This window comes from Cherax quadricarinatus, chromosome 59 (genome assembly GCF_038502225.1).
Source record: "Cherax quadricarinatus isolate ZL_2023a chromosome 59, ASM3850222v1, whole genome shotgun sequence".
Classification (NCBI taxonomy): domain Eukaryota; kingdom Metazoa; phylum Arthropoda; class Malacostraca; order Decapoda; family Parastacidae; genus Cherax; species Cherax quadricarinatus.
The window spans coordinates 13191942-13216538 of NC_091350.1; the positions used below are offsets into that span (position 1 = coordinate 13191942).

The following is a 24597-nucleotide window of genomic DNA, read 5'->3' on the forward strand; positions in this document are numbered from 1 at the left end:
CAGCAGCAACAGCCTGGTTGATCAGGCGCTGATCCACCAGGAGGCCTGGTCACAGACCGGGCCGCGGGGGCGTTGACCCCCGAAACTCTCTCCAGGTAAACTCCAGGTAATAGAGACGATATTGGACACCTCATGAAATTCAATGAAGCTAAACTAGTTATTAAAGAAGACGACTTAAGACGGAGAAAATGCATTGAAGCTGCACTAATTTCTGTCAGTAACACTATAAAGCAAAAATCCGGTAGTTACAGTATTTCAAAATTACTAAGCAAGAGGATATTACCCATCCTGGGAACTGGTGTTACTTGATGCCAGCAGGTCCCTCTCTTGCCTCACCTCCTTAGTTCCATTACTACTACTACTACTACTACTACTACTACTACTACTACTACTACTACTACTACTACTACTACTACTACTACCACCTCTACCCACGCGTCACCTCACCTGACTCCTGCCACTATATATATAAATGTTTTCTTAGTTTTCTCTGTATTAGGACTGAAGAAGCCACTCGTGGCGAAACGTTTCCTTTAATAAATGTCCTGAACTGTACATAAGTGTCTTTTTCCACATCTTGTCGGTATCACCATACCATTTCCTCAAATTAGTTCTTATGTACTTATGTTCTTATGAATTGGTTCACAGTGGGGGTGACAACTTAGGTTTGCCGGAGGTTTGGAGCCTCTCGAATCGTCCTACCCCATCTCGTATGGTTCGTGTATGTTTCTCGGGTGCTCTCCCGAAATTTGTGACTTTTTGGCAATCTAAGATTTCCTGTTCTTCCTTATACTTTTCCTTTACTCCGGTGTCGGAAATGTTTCCTTTTCGAGCATGGAGAGTTGTCTTGCCGTGGTAAGGTAAGATGCAGCGGGTTTCACCCAGTAGTTAAAGACGGCATTACCTATACCCACCCAGCTTCATGCTATTTCTGTAAAGGGAACCACAAGGTTACCTCCCGGTCTTGCCCAGCATTTCGCCAGGCTCTTGATTTAGCAAACTCAGCCAGGGCCCAGTCTTGTTCACTTGATGAATGTAGCTCCTGCTTGCGGTCTGTAAAGCCAGTCACAGTCCGTCAGCCCCTGCCTCCTTAGCCTCCAGTGCCCCCCACTAAGGGAGTCTCCCCAACACCAACACGGCCAGGGCATCTGTACTCCGCAGCTGTGAGGGCTAATATCCCTGTTACAAATCGGTTTGGGGCTCTTGTGGACCTCTCTTTCCCTTTAGAGGATTCCCCACCCCCGGGGCAACATCAACTCAGGGTGTCCTCGGACCCGGCTTCCATTGTGGAAATTATTGCACATGCCCGTTGTAGTGATACTGCTCCTGTGGGGAGCAGCAGCAGGATAATACTGCACCACCTCTCGGGGCCCTTAACAACAACAACAGTTTGGTGTGTGTCATGGGCGCCAACACATGGTGTGTGATTCTCTTCTCTTCTACTATCCCTATATTAATGATGCAGATTACATGGTGAGTTTAAATATGTGGCCTGTAGTTATAACTTTTCTCTTGACATATGCAAGACATCACCATCCCTGTAGAAGCCATTATTAGATGTACTAGTCATTATATTTTGTTGTTGCAGAAGTACTATGAAGATTCTATGTTCAATAAAGCCTAGAGATAAGGCCTGTGTTTCTATCACAACACCCGTCTACAACGCACGTCCTCCCGTCGAGGTGGTACAGTTTCCAAATCGACTCGTTGCTCAGAGCCCCACCCAGTTCAGATGGACATCATACCCGACCCGGAGCCTCCTGTCTCGCAGCCGACTCCCCCCCATCAATTCTCCTCAACCCCAGCCTCGGCCTGTCTCCACTCCAGGACTCTTCATGTCTGAAGGTCCCGCTTTCTCACTCGCCTGCCTGGGCTTTATTCCTTCATCCTATCCTCCTCCTGGTGGAGGAGGTGCTACATTCATACCTCCAGGGCACCTCTTTTGTGACTGCATGTCTCTCGGTTCTCCCTCGCCTTATTGGGCTGCTTAGTTCACACACGTGGACCTTTCTCACCCCTCTGTTTTTCTTCTTTGGAATGCACGTTCTGTACTGGGGAAGCTTCCAGACCTTCAGAGATATCTGGCTAAGGTACAGCCACTGGTGGTGGGTCTCTTTGAGACATGGTTACGCCCTCGACATTCATAAGAACATAAGAAAGGAGGAACACTGCAGCAGGCCTAACAAACATTTGACCAACCCAATTTTCAATGCCACCCAAGAAACAAGCTCCGATGTGCAAGTCCCACTCAAGTCCAACCCCTCCCACTCGTGTACCTATCCAACCTAAATTTGAAACTACCCAAAGTCCTAGCCTCAATAACCCATGGAATTTGTGCATGGGGCTCAACAACAAGTAACCATCTCAGACCACTAATTACCCAACAAAAGGCTGCAGTTAGAATGATAACAAATTCTCACTACAGGCAGCACACTCCACCAATATTCAATACACTAAACCTACTCACCATACGAAACATCCATACTTATTACTGCACCTATTACATACATAGAACACTTAACTCTGATATTAACCCTCCCTTCAAACATCTCCTTGCCAACCTCAACAGAACACATGACCATAACACAAGGCACAGATCACTCTTTGATGTTCCTCGTGTCCATCTCACACTATGCAAAAACTCAATGCACATAAAAGGCCCGAAAATCTGGAATTCATTACCTGTAAATATAAAAGAAACACTACCTGTTTATAAATTCAAGTCTCTTCTCAAAGATCACTTACTCACCCAAAACCAAATAAATACTGAATAACTGAACCTTATAAATTGTATATCTTAAATGTTTCTCACAATTATATCACATAAATGTTAAACCTAAAACCCAATCTAACTTTATTATTTTTTAAATACACTACCTAACAGAATACTCCATTCTACTGAATGTACAACAATGCATACAACCATATGACCTGTCTTTGTAATACTCACTTGTGCTTTATAGTAATCTGTTTACATTAATGTTTTATCACTGATTTCATCATTGCTTAGTTAATCTTAAGTTAATTTTAAGCCAGTCCGTAATGCTATGCATAGTATAAGTGGCTTTGGCATGCTGCTCTTATCTGTATTTTTTGTACCTCTGTATGTGTGCTCAAATTGTTAATAAATAAATAGGTAGACTGTTCCACTCATCAACTACCCTATTTCCAAACCAATACTTTCCTATGTCCTTTCTAAATCTAAACTTATCTAATTTAAATCCATTACTGCGGGTTCTCTCTTGGAGAGATATCCTCAAGACCTTGTTAATATCCCCTTTAGAGCGAAACACCAACGTCAAAGACCTGGGAGTGATCATGTCGGAGGATCTCACCTTCAAGGACCATAACATTGTATCAATCGCATGTGCTAGAAAAATGACAGGATGGATAATGAGAACCTTCAAAACTAGGGAGGCCAAGCCCATGATGACACTCTTCAGGTCACTTGTTCTATCTAGGCTGGAATATTGCTGCACACTAACAGCACCTTTCAAGGCAGGTGAAATTGCCGACCTAGAAAATGTACAGAGAACTTTCACGGCGCGCATAACGGAGATAAAACACCTCAATTATTGGGAGCGCTTGAGGTTCCTAAACCTGTATTCCCTGGAACGCAGGAGGGAGAGATACATGATTATATACACCTGGAAAATCCTAGAGGGACTAGTACCGAACTTGCACACGAAAATCACTCACTACGAAAGCAAAAGACTTGGCAGACGATGCTCCATCCTCCCAATGAAAAGCAGGGGTGTCACTAGCACGTTAAGGGACCATACAATAAGTGTCAGGGGCCCGAGACTGTTCAACTGCCTCCCAGCACACATAAGGGGGATTACCAACAGACCCCTGGCAGTCTTCAAGCTGGCACTGGACAAGCACCTAAAGTCAGTTCCGGATCAGCCGGGCTGTGTCTCGTACGTTGGTTTGCATGCAGCCAGCAGCAACAGCCTGGTTGATCAGGCTCTGATCCACCAGGAGGCCTGGTCACAGACCGGGCCGCGGGGGCGTTGACCCCCGGAACTCTCTCCAGGTAAACTCCAGGTAAACTACGAAAGCAAAAGACTTGGCAGACGATGCACCATCCCCCCAATGAAAAGCAGGGGTGTCACTAGCACGTTAAGAGACCATACAATAAGTGTCAGGGGCCCGAGACTGTTCAATTGCCTCCCAGCACACATAAGGGGGATTACCAACAGACCCCTGGCAGTCTTCAAGCTGACACTGGACAAGCACCTAAAGTCAGTTCCTGATCAGCCGGGCTGTGGCTCGTACGTTGGTTTGCGTGCAGCCAGCAGCAACAGCCTGGTTGATCAGGCTCTGATCCACCAGGAGGCCTGGTCACAGACCGGTCCGCGGGGGCGTTGACCCCCGGAACTCTCTCCAGGTAAACTCCAGGTAATTAATACCTATCTTCCACTTATACACTTCGATCAGGTCTCCCCTCATTCTTCGTCTAACAAGTGAATGTAACTTAAGAGTCTTCAATCTTTCTTCATAAGGAAGATTTCTAATGCTATGTATTAATTTAGTCATCCTACGCTGAATGTTTTCTAACGAATTTATGTCCATTCTGTAATATGGAGACCAGAATTGAGCTGCATAATCTAGGTGAGGCCTTACTAATGATGTATAAAGCTGCAGTATGACCTCTGGACTTCTGTTGCTTACACTTCTTGATATAAATCCCAGTAATCTATTTGCCTTATTACGTACGCTTAGGCATTGCTGTCTTGGTTTAAGGTTGCTGCTAACCATAACCCCCAAGTCCTTTTCGCAATCTGTATGGCTAAGTTCTACGCGCGCGCACTAGTGTGGGTGTATGACCCACTTAATATTTGTATTTATAACTCATTACAATTGTGACCAGGTGTGGACGTATCAGTGGTTCATTACTTTGTAATTTGTTCATGACTGTAACCATGTATAGGAGTGAAGCTGATTCATTACCTCTGTAACTTGCCATGATTAGTGACCAGATCTACCTGGAGTTCATTACCTTTGTAACTAGTTCAGCTATCATAACTTTGGGGTCCAGTCACTGGACCCATTATGTACCTTTGTAATCTTTTGACTACCGCCCACAGGATGGGTATGGGGTGCATAAAGATATTAAACTAATGTGTGTGTGTGTGTGTGTGTGTGTGTGTGTGTGTGTGTGTGTGTGTGTGTGTGTGTGTGTGTGTGTGTGTGTGTGTGGTGTGTGTGACTCAACAATCAATATTTGCACCAATAACTCATTACAGTTGTGACCGGGTGTGGAAGTGTGAATTGCTCATTACTCTATAATTTGTTCATGATTGTAGCCAAAGTATAAACGTAAGTAACCATTCTACAGAATTCATTACCTTTGTAACTTGTGAGCTCATTACCTTTGTACCTAGTTCAGCTATCAAAACTTTGGGGGCCCAGTCCCTGGACCCATTACGTACCTCTGTAATCTGTAAATACCTTTGTAACTTGTCATGATTGTGACCAGACTTACCTGGAGTTCATTACCTTTGTAAATTGTGAGTTCATTACCTTTGTAAATTGTGAGTTCATTACCTTTGTAAATTGTGAGTTCATTACCTCTGTAACTTGCTCAGCTATCAAAACTTTGGAGTCCAGTCCCTGGACCAATTATGTACCTCTGTAATCTTTTGACTACCGCCCACAGGATGGGTATGGGGTGCATAATAAACATATTAAACTAACTAACTAAGTTCTACATTATTTAAATTATAAGTGCTAGGGTTATGGACACTCCCGAGCTTCAGAACCTTGCATTTATCTACATTGTACTGCATCTGCCACTTTTCTGACCAAGAGTAGAGTTTGTCTAAATCCTCCTGAAGTTCCCTAACATCTACGTTTGAATCAATTATCCTACCTATCTTCGTGTCATCGGCGAATTTGCTCATATCACTAGTAATTCCTTCATCAAGATCATTGATATATATTATAAACAACAACGGGCCCAAGACTGATCCCTGTGGAACGCCACTTGTTACTGATCCCCACTCGGATTTAACCCCATTTATGGACACTCTCTGCTTCCTGTCTGTGAGCCATGATTCGATCCACGAGAGCACCCTTGCCCCAATGCCATGAGCTTCTACTTTCTTCAACAGTCTTTGGTGCGGAACTCTATCAAATGCCTTACTAAAATCTAAGTAAACAATATCAAATTCTTTATCGTGGTCAACAGCCTCAAAAGCTTTACTGAAGAAAGTTAATAAATTAGTTAGACAAGACCGGCCTCTTGTGAATCCATGCTGAGTATCATTAATCAAGCTATGCTTATCGAGATGGCTTCTTATAATCTCAGCAATAATTGACTCTAGTAATTTGCCTACAATTGAGGTCAGGCTTACTGGGCGGTAATTTGACGGTAACGACTTGTCCCCTGTTTTAAAAATAGGAATTACATTAGCCATCTTCCACATATCAGACACTACACCTGTTTGAAGAGATAAATTAAAAATATTAGTTAATGGTTCACAGAGTTCCATTTTGCATTCCTTTAGAACCCTTGAAAAAACCTCATCAGGACCCGGTGACTTATTTTGCTTCAGTCGGTCTATCTGCTTCACAACCATTTCACTAGTGACTGTGATGTTACATAATTTATCTTCTTCTGGCCCACTATAAAAATTAATTACCGGAATATTATTAGTGTCTTCCTGTGTAAAAACCGAGAGAAAATCATTATTTAAAATCGAGCACATTTCATTCTCTTTGTCAGTAAGATGCCCATAGTTATTTTTAAGGGGACCTATCTTATCTCTGACTTTTGTTCTATATACCTGGAAAAAACTTTTTGGGTTAGTTTTAGAATCCCTAGCAACTTTAATTTCATAGTCCCTTTTAGCTTTTCTTATCCCCTTTTTAATGTCCCTCTTAATGTCAATATACTGATTCATAAGATGACCCTCACCTCTTTTGATACGCCTATAAATTCCTTTCTTATGCCCTAGTAGATATTTCAGCCTATTATTCATCCATTTTGGGTCGTTTCTATTTGATCTAATTTCTTTATAAGGGATAAACGTTCTTTGAGCAGCATGTATTGTGTTCAGAAAACTGTCATATTGATAGCTCTCTTCGTTACCCCAGTCAACAGATGATAAGTGTTCTCTAAGCCCATCGTAATCTGCTAAGCGAAAATCTGGGACTGTTACTGAGTTATCCCTATTATCATACTTCCATTCAATTCTAAATGTAATTGATTTGTGGTCGATAGCACCCAGTTCCTCTGAAACTTCTAAATTATTAACAAGGGATTCATTGTTTGCCAGAACTAAGTCAAGCAGGTTATTACCCCTTGTAGGTTCTGTCACAAACTGCTTCAAAAAACAATCCTGAACTACTTCTAAGAAATCGTATGATTCTAAATTCCCAGTCAAGAAATTCCAATCAATATGACTAAAGTTAAAGTCTCCTAGAATTACTACATTATCGTGCCTTGTGGCCCTAGCAATTTCCTCCCATAGTAGTCTCCCCTGGTCCCTATCTAAATTTGGGGGACGGTATATCACACCTAAAATTAACTTTTCATGCCCCTCTGAAAATTCTATCCAAACAGACTCTGTATGTGTTACTTCAGACTTAATACCCGTTTTTATGCAACAGTTCAAGCGATCTCGGACATACAGTGCCACCCCACCCCCCTTCCCGATACTTCTATCTACTTGGAACAATTTAAAACCCTGAATGTGACATTCTGCAGGCATGTCCCGACTTATTCCGACTTATTCCGACTTATGTCCATCTTATATCTAGCACTGCGACTATTTGTGTAATAAATACTTAAAGACCCTCCTCTCTCTTTACCCTTCCTGCTCCTTTCTGTTATTCCACTAAACCTATTACTGTCCTTGTCAATTAGTGCCACTGGCTTTCCAATATCCACCTTATTTTGCCTATTACTAGTTCTCCTAGTACTCATATTACTACCCTGAGACTTCACAGTTTTCCCGCAAAAACCCATACCACTAACTATTCCTAGTTTAAAGACCTAACAGCTCCCTCCACTGCGTTGGCTAGTGCTCCCACCCCACACCTAGATAAGTGAACCTCATCCCTGGCATACATGTCATTTCTGCCATAGAAGAGGTCCCAGTTGTCAATGAATGTTACCGCATTTTCCTTACAGCATTTGTCCAGCCAGCAATTGACACCAATTGCTCTGGACAACCATTCATTTCCAACTCCTCTCCTTGGCAAAATGCCACATATGACAGGTTTCCCACCCTTCCTCCTAATTATCTCTATTGCTGACCTATACCTGCTAATCAGGTCCTCACTCCTACGTCTGCCAACATCGTTGCCTCCAGCACTGAGACAGATAATAGGATTGCTCCCATTACCTCTCATGATGTCATCCAGACGGCTAACAATATCCTTCATCCCAGCCCCAGGAAAACACACTCTCTGCCTCCTACTCCTATCCTTCAAGCAGAATGCCCTATCATAGCAAGCATCGAACTTAAGCTAAAAGAATCCTTTAGGAGTCAGGAATCGCGGGAAGAACTAAAAGCCATAAATGAAATCGAAAGAAACCCAAAGTATTTCTTCTCCTATGCCAAATCAAAATCGAGAACAACGTCCAGTATTGGGCCCCTACTTAAACAAGATGGGTCCTACACAGATGACAGCAAGGAAATGAGTGAGCTACTCAAGTCCCAATATGACTCAGTTTTTAGCAAGCCGCTAACCAGACTGAGAGTCGAAGACCAAAATGAATTTTTTATGAGAGAGCCACAAAATTTGACTAACACAAGCCTATCCGATGTTATCCTGACGCCAAATGACTTCGAACAGGCGATAAATGACATGCCCATGCACTCTGCCCCAGGGCCAGACTCATGGAACTCTGTGTTCATCAAGAACTGCAAGAAGCCCCTATCACGAGCCTTTTCCATCCTATGGAGAGGGAGCATGGACACGGGGGTCGTCCCTCAGTTACTAAAAACAACAGACATAGCCCCACTCCACAAAGGGGGCAGTAAAGCAACAGCAAAGAACTACAGACCAATAGCACTAACATCCCATATCATAAAAATCTTTGAAAGGGTCCTAAGAAGCAAGATCACCACCCATCTAGAAACCCATCAGTTACACAACCCAGGGCAACATGGGTTTAGAACAGGTCGCTCCTGTCTGTCTCAACTACTGGATCACTACGACAAGGTCCTAAATGCACTAGAAGACAAAAAGAATGCAGATGTAATATATACAGACTTTGCAAAAGCCTTCGACAAGTGTGACCATGGCGTAATAGCGCACAAAATGCGCGCTAAAGGAATAACAGGAAAAGTCGGTCGATGGATCTATAATTTCCTCACTAACAGAACACAGAGAGTAGTCGTCAACAGAGTAAAGTCCGAGGCAGCTACGGTGAAAAGCTCTGTCCCACAAGGCACAGTACTAGCTCCCATCTTGTTCCTCATCCTCATATCCGACATAGACAAGGATGTCAGCCACAGCACCGTGTCTTCCTTTGCAGATGACACCCGAATCTGCATGACAGTGTCTTCCATTGCAGACACTGCAAGGCTCCAGGCGGACATCAACCAAATCTTTCAGTGGGCTGCAGAAAACAATATGAAGTTCAACGATGAGAAATTTCAATTACTCAGATATGGTAAACATGAGGAAATTAAATCTTCATCAGAGTACAAAACAAATTCTGGCCACAAAATAGAGCGAAACACCAACGTCAAAGACCTAGGAGTGATTATGTCGGAGGATCTCACCTTCAAGGACCATAACATTGTATCAATCGCATCTGCTAGAAAAATGACAGGATGGATAATGAGAACCTTCAAAACTAGGGAGGCCAAGCCCATGATGACACTCTTCAGGTCACTTGTTCTATCTAGGCTGGAATATTGCTGCACTCTAACAGCACCTTTCAAGGCAGGTGAAATTGCCGACCTAGAAAATGTACAGAGAACTTTCACGGCGCGCATAACGGAGATAAAACACCTCAATTACTGGGAGCGCTTGAGGTTTCTAAACCTGTATTCCCTGGAACGCAGGAGGGAGAGATACATGATTATATACACCTGGAAAATCCTAGAGGGACTAGTACCAAACTTGCACACGAAAATCACTCACTACGAAAGCAAAAGACTTGGCAGACGATGCACCATCCCCCCAATGAAAAGCAGGGGTGTCACTAGCACGTTAAGAGACCATACAATAAGTGTCAGGGGCCCGAGACTGTTCAACTGCCTCCCAGCACACATAAGGGGGATTACCAACAGACCCCTGGCAGTCTTCAAGCTGGCACTGGACAAGCACCTAAAGACAGTTCCTGATCAGCCGGGCTGTGGCTCGTACGTTGGTTTGCGTGCAGCCAGCAGCAACAGCCTGGTTGATCAGGCGCTGATCCACCAGGAGGCCTGGTCACAGACCGGGCCGCGGGGGCGTTGACCCCCGAAACTCTCTCCAGATAATATCCAGATAATGTACCTAATCTGGCTATCCCCAACAACAACAATGTTTTTACCTTCCTTGGCGTCGTCCGTCGTGATGCTCCGAGTAGTCGACTCACATTCGCCAGGTAGCATTACACCACATGTAGAATTCGTCAAGACGTTCTCGATGGTCTTCGTTGGGGTTTCTAGGGATGTCTCACTCACGTCTGCCAATGCTTCTTTGGTGCTCGTTGTGGCATTCCCAGTAGAACACTCACATTCGTCAGGTAGCACCGAGAATGGGTTGGAAGTTTCCACGGTAGTCTTCTGGTTTCTCGTTGTTTCTGCCTCTCCAACCGTTTTCTTGATCTTCCATGTTGCCCGGCCACTGACCAAGCTCCCCTCTTAACCTGGGGACTCACAACAGAAGGATTACTACGAATCCTCTTGTTCTCCTCCGTTAATCGCCGTATCTCCATCTTAGCAACTCTGAGCTCTTCTCTCAGCTGCTGGTAAAGTTGCTCAAGAGAGGGCATCCTGGTTCAGATTCACAGAGAGCACACAAACAGGTCTTTACAGAGCTAAGTACACGTCACCACTCTCTTCGAATGCCTGGTTTCACTGTTTACCGTAGGGATCGCCTTGCAGGGAGCAGAGGTGGCCTAGCTCTTTTTGTACGAAACCAGCTCCAGAGTACGACCCTCTCTCTCCAAGCCTATGAGAGTGGAGTGTTGGAAACTCTGGCTGTGAGAGTTGCCTTGGGCACTCAGTGGTGCAACATACTCCTGGTCTATAATCCGGGCAGGTCGGTTACACAAAGTGAATTTACCTATTACTTTGGACAACTCCGTGGTTTTACGCTTGTGATAGGAGACTTTAATGCAAGGCACCAGTTCTGGGAGCCATCCATTTCTTTGGGATTGGTGAATCCCACAGGTAGGGCCCTGTTCCAAACCCTCCTCGCATTTCACCTTTCGTTGCTCACACCACCAGGTTTGGAGACTAGAGTGGATTCTTATACCGGGCGAGTTTCTACCCTAGACCTCGTTCTTGGGTGTGGATATTTTACTACAGCTACTGTTACTGTAGGCCCCTTCATGGGGAGTGACCATCTTCCAGTCCTTACTTCTACAAATGAAGCCTTAGCAGTGCCGGTGATGGCAGTTCGTTCACGGTGGAAAATCACCCAGGCTGGTTGGATAAACTATAATCGGGTCCTTGATGATTACAGCCTGCCTCAGGACTCCTTGCTGGACGAGGCTTTCGCGTCTCTGCAAAGGGCCATGCTTGAGGCAAGCTCGCGTTCATTCTGTCTCTCCGGGAGCTTCTCTCGTTCACGGCCCCGGGTTCCATAGTGGAATGATGAGTGCCTCCGAGCAGTGAAGGCACACCAGACAGTGTGGGCACAGTGGTGGCGCCAACCCTCTCGGACTCAGCAGTTGGCTTACCGAAGGGCAGACGTTCTTTGTCGGCAAACCCTCCTCCAAGCAAAACGTGCATCCTGGACTTTATTCTGTTCTTCTCTTTCTTTTCGTACCTCTGCCAGTCAGGCATGGGGTTTCTTCCACTCCATGTTGGGATCACGTTCTGTAAGTACTTTTTCCCTGCTGGGGGAAGGAGCGACTCCACTCTTACCCCAGGATAAGGCTGAGACATTTGCAAATTTCTTCCTGACTTTGCTAGCTGTAAATAATGCATTACCATGTGTGTGTGTGTGCGTGTGTGCGTGTGCGCGCGTGTGTGTGTGTGTGTGTGTGTGTGTGTGTGTGTGTGTGTGTGTGTGTGTGTGTGTGTGTGTGTGTGTGTGTGTGTGTGTGTGTGTACTCACCTATTTGTACTCACCTATTTGTGGTTGCAGGGGTCGAGTCATAGCTCCTGGCCCCGCCTCTTCACCGGTTGCTACTAGGCCCTCTCTCTCCCCGCTCCATGAGCTTTATCAAACCTCGTCTTAAAACTGTGTATGGTTCCTGCCTCCACTACGTCATTTTCTAGGCTATTCCACTGCCTTACAACTCTATGACTGAAGAAATACTTCCTACTATCTCTCTGACTCATTTGTGTCTTCAACTTCCAATTGTGGCCTCTTGTTTCTGTGTCCCCTCCCTGGAACATCCTGTCTTTGTCCACCTTGTCTATTCCACGCAGTATTTTATATGTCGTTATCATGTTTCCCCTGACCCTCCTGTCCTCCAGTGTGGTCAGGCCGATTTCCCTTAATCTTTCCTCATAGGACATTCCCCTTAGCTCTGGAACTAACCTTGTCGCAAACCTTTGTACTTTCTCTAGTTTCTTGACGTGCTTTATCAAGTGCGGGTTCCAAACAGGTGCTGCATACTCCAGTATGGGCCTGACATACACGGTGTACAGTGTCTTGAATGATTCCTTACTAAGGTATCGGAATGCTGTTCTCAGGTTTGCCAGGCGCCCATATGCTGCAGCAGTTATCTGATTGATGTGTGCTTCCGGAGACATGCTCGGTGTTATACTCACCCCAAGATCTTTCTCCTTGAGTGAGGTTTGCAGTCTTTGGCCACCTAGCCTATACTCTGTCTGTGGTCTTCTGTGCCCCTCCCCCATCTTCATGACTTTGCATTTGGCAGGATTAAATTCGAGAAGCCATTTGCTGGACCAGGTGTCCAGTCTGTCCAGGTCTCTTTGAAGTCCTGCCTGGTCCTCATCAGATTTAATTCTCCTCATTAACTTCACATCATCTGCAAACAGGGACACTTCTGAGTCTAACCCTTCCGTCATGTCGTTCACATATACCAAAAATAGCACTGGTCCTAGGACCGACCCCTGTGGGACCCCGCTCGTCACAGGTGCCCACTGTGATACATCATTACGTACCATGACTCGTTGTTGCCTCCCTGTCAGGTATTCTCTGATCCATTGCAGTGCCCTTCCTGTTATATGCGCCTGATGCTCTAGCTTCTGCACTAATCTCTTGTGAGGAACTGTGTCAAAGGCCTTCTTGCAGTCCAAGAAGATGCAATCAACCCACCCCTCTCTCTCTTGTCTTACTTCTGTTATTTTATCATAAAACTCCAGAAGGTTTGTGACACAGGATTTGCCTTCCGTGAATCCGTGCTGGTTGGCATTTATACTCCTGTTCCGTTCCAGGTGCTCCACCACTCTCCTCCTGATAATCTTCTCCATAATCTTGCATACTATACACGTCAATGACACAGGTCTATAGTTTAGTGCCTCTTTTCTGTCTCCTTTTTTAAAAATGGGAACTACATTTGCCGTCTTCCATACCTCAGGTAGTTGCCCAGTTTCCAGGGATGTGTTGAAGATTGTGGTAAGTGGCACGCACAACATATCTGCTCCCTCTCTAAGGACCCACGGGGAGATGTTGTCTGGTCCCATTGCCTTTGAGGTATCGATGTCCCTTAGCAGTTTCTTCACCTCCTCCTCATCTGTATGTATGTCGTCCAACACTTGTTGGTGTATTCCTTGCTGGTGTCCCCGTCTGGTCTGTCCCCCCAGAGTCCTTCCTGTCTCTACTGTAAATACTTCCTTAAATCTCTTGTTTAGCTCCTCACATACCTCTTGATCGTTTCTTGTGAGTTCTCCACCTTCTTTCCTCAGCCTTATCACCTGGTCCTTGACTGTTGTCTTCCTCCTAATGTGGCTATACAGCAGTTTCGGGTCAGATTTGACTTTCGATGCTATGTCGTTTTCATACTGTCGCTGGGCCTCCCTCCTTATCTGTGCATACTCGTTTCTGGCTCTTCTACTAATCTCCTTGTTTTCCTGGGTCCTATGCCTCCTGTACCTTTTCCATTCTCTGTTGCACTTAGTTTTTGCCTCCCTACACCTTCGGGTAAACCAAGGACTCGTTTTGGTCTTCCTATTATTTCCATTTCCCTTGGGAACAAAACTTTCCTCTGCCTCCTTGCACTTTGTTGCCACATATTCCATCATCTCGTTTACTGATTTTCCTACCATTTCTCTGTCCCACTGAACCTCCTTCAGGAAGTTTCTCATACCTGTGTGTGTGTGTGTGTGTGTGTGTGTGTGTGTGTGTGTGTGTGTGTGTGTGTGTGTGCGTCCTTGTGTGTATGCATATATTTGTACGCTCATGTGCACATGTCCGTGCGTGCGCCCTGGTACTCACCTATTTGTGGTTGCAGGGGTCGAGTCTTAGCTCCTGGCCCCTGGTGTGTGTATGTGTGTGCGCGCGCGCTAGTGTGGGTGTATGAACCACTTAATATTTGTATTTATAACTCATTACAACTGTGACCAGGTGTGGACGTATCAGTGGTTCATTACTTTGTACTTTGTTCATGACTGTAACCATGTATAGGAGTGGAGCTGATTCATTACCTCTGTAACTTGCCATGATTGTGACCAGATCTACCTGGAGTTCATTACCTTTGTAACTAGTTCAGCTATCATAACTTTGGGGTCCAGTCACTGGACCCATTATGTACCTTTGTAATCTTTTGACTACCGCCCACAGGATGGGTATGGGGTGCATAATAAAGATATTAAACTAAAGTGTGTGTGTGTGTGTGTGTGTGTGTGTGTGTGTGTGTGTGTGTGTGTGTGTGTGTGTGTGTGTGTGTGTGTGTGTGTGTGTGTGTGTGTGTGTGTGTGTGTGTCTGTGTGTGTCTGTGTACTCACCTATTTGTGGTTGCGTGCGTGTGTGTGTGCGCGTGTGTGTGTGTGTGTGTGTGTGTGTGTGTGTGTGTGTGTGTGTGTGTGTGTGTGTGTGTGTGTGTGTGTGTGTGTGTGTGTGTGTGTGTGTGTGTGGTGTGTGTGTGACTCAATCAATATTTGCACCAATAACTCATTACAGTTGTGACCGGGTGTGGAAGTGTGAATTGCTCGTTACACTATAATTTGTTCATGATTGTAGCCATGTATAAACGTAAGTAACCATTCTACAGAATTCATTACCTTTGTAACTTGTGAGCTCATTACCTTTGTACCTAGTTCAGCTATCAAAACTTTGGGGGCCCAGTCCCTGGACCCATTACGTACCTCTGTAATCTGTAAATACCTTTGTAACTTGTCATGATTGTGACCAGACCTTCCTGGAGTTCATTACCTTTGTAAATTGTGAGTTCATTACCTTTGTAAATTGTGAGTTCATTACCTTTGTAAATTGTGAGTTCATTACCTCTGTAACTTGCTCAGCTATCAGAACTTTGGAGTCCAGTCCCTGGACCAATTATGTACCTCTGTAATCTTTTGACTACCGCCCACAGGATGGGTATGGGTGCATAATAAACATATTAAACTAACTATGTTTTCTCCTCCTCCTCCTCTACCCTCTAAGATGATCAAATGGGGCCCTTTGCCACCTGCCGTATCCGAGGTTCACTGCCAGGTGCTGGCATCTCCCTTTAGCTCCCATGAACTGCAGCGGGCGCTTTTCCAACTTTCTTCCCGCTCTTCTCCAGGGGAGGACAACTTACCCTATTCATTTACACTACATCTATCTCCCTCCTATACAGAAGCTATGCTGGAGGTTTTCAATACCAGCTGGTATACAGGTGTCTTCCCTGATATGTGGAAACACTCTCTTCTGATTCCAGTTCTAAAGCCGGGCAAGGATGATACCCAACCGAGCTCTTACTGGCCCATTGCTCTACTGCCCTGCTTGGGTAAGGTGCTGGAATGACTGGTGGCTACTCGTCTCTCTTGGTGGATTGAGGAACATGGCCTCCTGCCTGATAACCAGAGTGGCTTCCGAGAAGGTCGATCCACCCTCGACCCTTTCTTCAATTTACACAGCTTGTGCACACTTCATTTGAATGCTGGGAGTTCCTTTCGGCTGCATTTTTGGACCTATGCAGAGCATTTGACTCTGCATCACACACAACAATTGTTTTCAAGCTGGCCCGCATGGGGCTGACAGGAGCTCCCCTCTGCTGGATGTGCAACTTTTTGCAAGGGAGGACCTTTCGTGTAGCAGTGGGTGGCACTTTGTCTTCACCCTGTCCTGTATACCAGGGAGTGCCCCAGGGATCTGTTCATAGCCCACTCCTTTTTTCTGTCTTATTGTTGGATCTCCCTTCCATCCAGGGAGTGCATACCCTGGTATATGCAGATGATGTGGCCCTTATGTGCAGTGCCCAGCTTTACCGACAGCACAGGAAACACTTCAGGGTGCCCTGCAATGCATAACATCATGGGCCATCACCTGGGGTTTGGAGGTTAGTGACACTAAGTCCAAGCTCTTATGCTTTACTAGACGCCGACTCCCCACTCTTCCATCAGTCTCATCGAACCAGACGCCAATCCCTTTGGTCTCTTCTCATCGTTGGTTGGGAGTCACCTTAGATGCACCATTCTTGACATGGAAGAAACACATAGCGGCCCTCCACCTCTGGTGTGCACGTCGCATTGCACTTATGTGCCGGATCTCTGGCACCAAGTGGGGGGGGGGGCGGATCGAGACCTTCTCTATAAGTTCAGAGGACATCTACAAGACCTTCACGGCTGCTGCAACTAACCCATCTCTTTGGGAAGGACCTACTTCCACTGGGGAATCCCGCCTACCAGTGACTGCCCTCGTCTGCTGCCCGTCCCATCCACTGACGCCTATAAAAACGCCAGTCTTCTTGCCTTTGCTCCAGACTCTCCTCCACCACGATGCTGTGAACACTAACTCCAAGGCCGAGGGACTGATTACCTCATCTTTTGTATATAGTTCTACTGTCTTCCTATTATGTCCTAGAATCTGTATTGATAAAGCCACTGGATGGCGAAACGTCTACAATAAAGATATCCAGATGTTGCACATGTGTCTTAACTTTCAGTTCTACATAGCTATGGTTCGCAGCAAGCTCACTTATGCGAGTGAGGTGTATGGCTCGGCTTCTTCCTCCTCTCTTCATCACTTAGACATTCTCCAGAATTCAGCCATCCGTAATATGCTGAGGGCATTCCCCTCCACCCCTATCGTAGCCTTGGAGGCAGAGTCGGGAATAGTCCCTCTCTCGTCGGTGAGGACAGCGAGGAACTGTTTACGACTCCATCATATGGCCTCTCTGCCTTGTACTCACCCCTGTCGCCTCTCTTCACAGTTGTGGGAGACAGCCTCTGTCCCCCCACGTTTGGCTCAGCCTTCCTTTGTAGCCAGGGCCCAGCGTTCCCTGTCCTGCCTTACTCTTCCTGTACTCGTGATGACTCCCGCTCCTCTCCACTCTCTGGCACCCCCCTGGCTGGACCTGACACGATACATTCACCTGGATTGGCACTACAGGAACAGGGAGCCCCCTCAGTTAGTTGCATTTCTATTTGAAGAGTTTCACTCTGTTACATATGGCTCTTCATTCTCCGTCTACATGGATGGCTCGGCACGGTCATATACCCTGACTTTGCTAGCTGTAAATAAAGCATTACCACATGTGTGCATGTGTGCATGTGTGTGTGTGTGTGTGTGTGTGTGTGTGTGTGTGTGTGTGTGTGTGTGTGTGTGTGTGTGTGTGTGTGTGTGTGTGTGTGTGTGTGCGTGCGTGTGTGTGGGTGTGTGTGAGGGTGTGTGTGCGGGTGTGTGTGAGGGTGTGTGTGTGTGTGTGCGTGTGTGTGTGTGTGTGTGTGTGTGTGTGCGTGTGTGGGTGTGTGTGTGCGTGTGTGGGTGTGTGGGTGTGTGTGTGTGTGTATGTGTGTGTGGGTGTGTGTGAGGGTGTGTGTGTGGGTGTGTGTGAGGGTGTGTGTGTGTGGGTGTTGGTGTGTGTGTGTGTGTGGGTGTGTGTGTGTGGGTGTGCGTCCTTGTGTGTATGCATATATTTGTACGCTCGTGTGCACATGTGCGTGCGTGCGCCCTCGTGTGTGTATGTGCGCGCGCGCGCTAGTGTGGGTGTATGATCCACTTAATATTTGTATTTATAACTCATTACAATTGTGACCAGGTGTGGACGTATCAGTGGTTCATTACTTTGTAATTTGTTCATGACTGTAACCATGTATAGGAGTGAAGCTGATTCATTACCTCTGTAACTTGCCATGATTAGTGACCAGATCTACCTGGAGTTCATTACCTTTGTAACTAGTTCAGCTGTCATAACTTTGGGGTCCAGTCACTGGACCCATTATGTACCTTTGTAATCTTTTGACTACCGCCCACAGGATGGGTATGGGGTGCATAAAGATATTAAACTAAAGTGTGTGTGTGTGTGTGTGTGTGTGTGTGTGTGTGTGTGTGTGTGTGTGTGTGTGTGGTGTGTGTGACTCAACAATCAATATTTGCACCAATAACTCATTACAGTTGTGACCGGGTGTGGAAGTGTGAATTGCTCATTACTCTATAATTTGTTCATGATTGTAGCCAAAGTATAAACGTAAGTAACCATTCTACAGAATTCATTACCTTTGTAACTTGTGAGCTCATTGCCTTTGTACCTAGTTCAGCTATCAAAACTTTGGGGGCCCAGTCCCTGGACCCATTACGTACCTCTGTAATCTGTAAATACCTTTGTAACTTGTCATGATTGTGACCAGACTTACCTGGAGTTCATTACCTTTGTAAATTGTGAGTTCATTACCTTTGTAAATTGTGAGTTCATTACCTTTGTAAATTGTGAGTTCATTACCTTTGTAAATTGTGAGTTCATTACCTTTGTAAATTGTGAGTCCATTACCTTTGTAAATTGTGAGTTCATTACCTCTGTAACTTGCTCAGCTATCAAAACTTTGGAGTCCAGTCCCTGGACCAATTATGTACCTCTGTAATCTTTTGACTACCGCCCACAGGATGGGTATGGGGTGCATAATAAACATATTAAACTAAAAACTAACTTTGCTAATATCTCCCTGTGTCAAACGTGGCGGTTGGACCCTGCTCATTCTGTTCTGGCAGGGGAGCTCTTCGCCATTCACCAGGCTCTGGCTTTTGTCCTAGATCACATTCCCCCACAACCACTGGTCCTCTTCTCTGATTCCCAATCTTCCCTGGCACTTTTGTGCTCTGCCCGTCCACGATCACTGCGCGTCCTCGTTCGTCGGACACAATCTCTCCTCCTGTGCTTCTTGCGGAGCCCAGGTTAGAGCATCTCCCTTCAATGGGTTCCCACCCATGTTGGAATCTGGGGTAATGAAGTAGCAGATCGGGCGGCCTCCCTCGCGCACACACTTCCTACTGTTACCCCTCTTGCCCTGGGCCACAGTGATTCCACAAGGGCTGTTTGGAAGGGAATTCGTCATCATTGGCAAGAGGGCCTTGCACACTCCCTCTCTTCTTCGGCGTTGGGCTCTGTCCGAACTTTTAATGGCCCCTGCCCTTGGGCTCGCCATCCCAACCGCTCGGTGGACGTTGCACTGACTCGCCTTCGAGTTGGGCACTCGCGACAGGCGGTTCATCTATATCGCCTTCGGATGACGGACTCTCCGTACTGCCAGTGGTGCCCCTCACAGCCTGAGACGGTGGAACACTTCCTGCTGTGGTGCCCACGTTATCACTCTGCACGGACTACTCTCCGTGCGGCCTTGCACACACTTGGAGTGCACACTTTCACTCTACCTGTCCTCCTCAATGGGGAGGGGTTTCGCCCTCTGGACCATCAGGAGATATTGGCTTGTACCTGCTCCTTCCTGCTGGCTTCAGGGCGTATCAGAGACATATGATACATCGTTATTAGTCAAGACATTCTTCCACTTTGGTCGATATTCCTTCTCCCAGCACTGGACGGCCGGGCTCGATACAGCGTATGCTGTCAGTGGCCCTGAAACCCAACAGAAGAAGAAGCTGTAACAACCCTTCAAGTCTACAACAACAACAACACGTGTAAATTGTTTCTCATCAACGCGGTGAGTAAATCTGAGCTGCCTACCAGCAAATTGATGTCAGACTAGCACAGTAAGTCAATCTAGGCAGCCTTATCTGAAGATCACAGTTAATATAGCAGCAGGAGTCAGCACCAGCATTGTGATGTATATGTAAAAACTATTGTTTTATGTCTGGAATTTCAAGTTTTATTTGTTGTATTAGAATTTTAGAAACCCTCAAGGGAGGCTCCGTGATGCTGGCGAGGGGCTCTTGATCCAAGGAATTGGAGCCGACCCCCTCCTTCCATGGATCAAACCAAATTTTCAACCATTCCCTTGGCATTGTGTGATACCTGTGGGATATAATTATATTAAGATAATAATAATACCGTAATAATTATAAATTATAATTAGTTTTTCAGATTCAGAAACCATACTCTATATCTACGTTATTTGTCATATTGTATGTGGTATAAATTTGTTCTTTTGTGATAACCAAAACTCCTCACTGCTTGAGATTTTGTTCTCTTTAAATAATATCACTAAACTGGTTAATATTGACTTTCATAAGAAATAATGGCACTGTAAAATCCATTGATCATGTTTTTAAAGTAAATCTTTTGGTTAGTATTAAATAAGTAGGTTGTTTAGGTACAGGTACACATAAGTACAGTTACACAAATCTAGGTGACTACAATTATCATACATTGTAACATATGCAAAACAACCACAGGGGAAATTGAATGATAGCTCTAGGCCTTTTGTGTTGCAATCAACACATCATCAGGAGGTTGCAATGTTACAAAAATGAGCAGGAAGTCCAAGCGTTCGTTCCCCCTGAATGAATCTGCTTGGACTTGGCTGTGTTGATTGCATCACAAAAGGCTAGAACTATCATTCAGTTCCCTCTGTGGTTGTTTTGTATCTTGTTTGTTTGTGATTTTTGCATAGTAACATATGTGTAAAGTACTTAGCATAACCCTAAAAAATCAGACAAAGTGCAGTACTTGATAACTGAAGTCCTTATGGAAGGGGATTCCCCTTCCAAACAATAACCTCTCCTTCTCCCCTCCTCGTCATCTTCCATATGCCAACAAGAGTCTTCAGTAAAGATACAATGATATTAAATGTTCATTTATCTATTTCATTAGTGCTTTAGATTTATTTCTCATTGTTTTCTGTATGTAAAACTAGAGTTATTCTCTATAAAATGTATTTTTTGTTAATATTTTGGGGCGTCTGGAATGGATTAATTGGATTTACATTATTTCTTCTGTGAAATATTACTTCAGTTTTTGTACAAATCGGTTTTTGGCAGACCTTCTGAAATGGATTAAAGACGAAAACCAGGATCCCACTGTATTTCCATTAAATACAGATATAAATAATACAAATACAAATTTATTCCTTTGCATAGTATACAGTGTGAGATTTGCATACTGTAAGATAATGTTAGGCACAAAGAAGGCCACTAACGTGCCAGAGCATTTTGGGCACACTAATCCTAAAGATTACGGACTACTTAAGACTAGGCATAAATCAGTGAGTGGTAAATTTTAATTATGCATTTTTTGAATTATTACAAAAAGAGAGGTGGGTTGCACTGACACATTTAGGACTAGGGACAGAAAGATGGCTCATGATAAAGGCTCATAATACTGTATATGCACTGCACTTCAGTCCAGACAAAGACAGACTGGTTGGTTGGAATGAGGAGGAAGATGATTACAGTTGAAATTTGGATTTAATTTTTTCTCATTTGTTTTTTGATTGTGGCCATTTTCTGCCTATGTGGTAGTCATAACTTTTTATAAAATAAATGAAGAAATGTGAAGTTTTCCTTAATTTTGTGTTTATAGGGATTATGATTGAATTTTAAATTTCATTTTTCTCAGTTTTTTGAGCAGATTAATTTTTTTATAAACATTATTTAAAAAATGTGGAAATTATAAGTCTCAGAAGAAACCCTTGCTTTACATATTAGTGTATATTGAGTTCACTTTATGCACCAAAGGCCAACAATGTATCTGTCATATAAAGCTTGCAAAACCTTTACATGTTTACATTTAACTATGGCAGCTTCTTCCTTAACCAGACCTTCAGTTAAACATAATATTTGGATCAGAAAAATCAGGAGTTAAGGAAGTACAACTACAGAAAAATGCTGATTGATTGTATGTATTAATAAAACATCTGCTCTCTTTAAAACAGTATTACACTATCTTTTTATGTGCTGTATCATTATTTAGTATTTTTATATACAGTAGGAGAAAATAAAGTTAGCATATAGATGACAGTAATTTATGTTTTTTGTTTTATCCATTACAGAATCCTGTGAGTGTGTAAAGAGATGAATGCTATGAAAGAAGATGAAACACCAGTGAGCTCTGCTGGCTCAGAACATCCTAGCACCAAAAGCTTCCAGTCTACTGATCCCCCTCCTGCAGACATACCCACCACCACTACCAATGTTGCCTCTGTTTCCACAGATAAAATTCTAGGCATTCCTTCTACAGTCCATTCTTCCCAGGCACTGGGCTTCGCCAACACAATCACCACTAACTTGCTGTCATCCTCCAGCACCACAGATACAGCTGAAACAAATGCAGCCTTAACCAACACAGAACAATCTGTAGATAGAAACACTACTCTTTGTACAGTCACAGGCATGATGGATGTGACTACAGCTATTGTAGATAAAGTCCAAGCTGACACTGATATAGATTTAACCACCATAAATACAGTTACTACCATCAGTAATACAACTACTACTATTAGTAATACAACTACTACCATCAGTAATACACTCACAGTCACTGTTGATTCAGAAGCATCCCAGACAAAGAGAGATACAGCAGTTGCAGGTACAGCACCAGTAATGCTAATATCTGAAGAGACAGTAACAGTAACCATACCATCAGCTAAAGAAGTAGCACCAGTAACTATTCCAACACCTGGAGACAGAGACCCAGTAACTATGCTGACTGCTGGTGAGAGAATACCAGTAACTATATCATCATCTAGAGAGGCAGCTTCAGTAACTATACCAACAGCTGGAAAGATGACACCAGTAACTGTGCCATTGACTGGAGAAGCAGCATCAGCAACACAAGCAGCAACACACACACCACAAATAACTAATGCCAAAGAACTAACAATATATACAGCACCACTATCAACAAACACAGTAATAAAAATGAAAGAAGCATCTCATACAGTGCCAACTTACATAGATGAAGCCTCAGTGATGCCACTGCTTCTCACGTCTGCTGCACACACATCACCATTTCCTTCTAGCAGTCACCAAGCCCCCCAGACTAGTTGTACTTCAGTGGAACAAGATGACCCCATGGAGTATCATAATACTCCTCAAACTTCCAAAGAGGTATTGTAATTAGCTTTATGTGATTTGGGATGTACATAAGTTTACTGACTTAAGTTTTTCTTTCGTTCTGCTAAATCGCTCTGCTAAAGTACATTGTGTGGATTTCATCACATATGGCAGAATAGATAACCCAAAAGAAAGTATTGTAGTTTCCTCTTATGTCTTGCCCTATATATTTAGTAGAGGTAGTTGTGGCCACATCTTGCACCCAGTTCAATTTTGCCTGTAAATTTCATAACATTTTTCTAATGTGGTATGGTATATTTTTCTAGTTTTCATGCCTGCTGTGGCCAGAGGGAATGTAGTGTGGGGAGAGAGCCTCCTGCTTTTCTATCTTTGACTTGCTCACCTAAATAATACATGATAGTCCCTAATCTAGGTAAAAGTAGATAGCTCTTCTTGATACTTGGCCTTAGTGTGGACTGCCATGCCCTCTGCTGTCTGCCTTTTTCATGCACACCATGTAGTCCATGCATATTCTGAAGCATGAACAGAAAAACGGGAAACCACTGAAAAATTGGAGAAAACATGATGTGTCTGTTTCTTTTTCAAGTCTTGAATTATAATAAAATACAGTACTGTACCAACATTTGCATAGGAGGATGGGTTGAATAAATAACCCTACACTGTACTACAAGAATGTTGTGGTTCAAAGGATCATTGAAATTGAGATGTCCATGCCACCTCTGGCAAGACCATTATTAAATGAGTGATGGTGAATAAACCATACCATGGGCGGGAATAGAACCTGCGATCAGAGAGTCATAACACTCCTGACCGGTGCTTTAGCCACTGGGCCAGCTGGCTACAATAGAATTCATCTAACTAGGTATATTTATACACCATAGGAAGGTTAGCATAGGCACCACTGTGACCACAAATGCAAGTTTTTACAGACGAATCTCCTGCCAGCATGGCCATGGTGAACTCTAGCTCAAGTTTCCTAAAAGCTGTGGCTAATGCGCTGGTCTGGAATTTTATGATTCTCTGATCATGGGTTCTATCCCCGCCTGTGGTATGGTTTGTTTGCAATCATGTCATTACAATTTCATGAGTCATGTTGGTGAATATTTCATTCTTTGG

At 44.3% G+C, this 24597-nt stretch overlaps 1 protein-coding gene across 2 annotated transcripts in view; it reads left to right on the plus strand.

Annotated features, from left to right (window-relative positions):
* Positions 1-20023: 20023 nt before the first annotated feature.
* The window catches only part of LOC128698799 (uncharacterized), a 45990-nt gene continuing 41416 nt past the window's right edge, over positions 20024-24597 (plus strand). The window contains exons 1-2 of one of the 2 annotated variants that reach the window (XM_053791190.2): positions 20024-20171; positions 22458-23514. In XM_053791190.2, coding sequence (XP_053647165.2) covers positions 22480-23514 — 1035 coding nt within the window. In that variant the 5' untranslated portion in view covers positions 20024-20171; positions 22458-22479. Of the gene's footprint in view, positions 20221-22457; positions 23515-24597 lie in introns of both variants that reach the window. The other variant, XM_053791191.2, reaches the window with a different exon arrangement.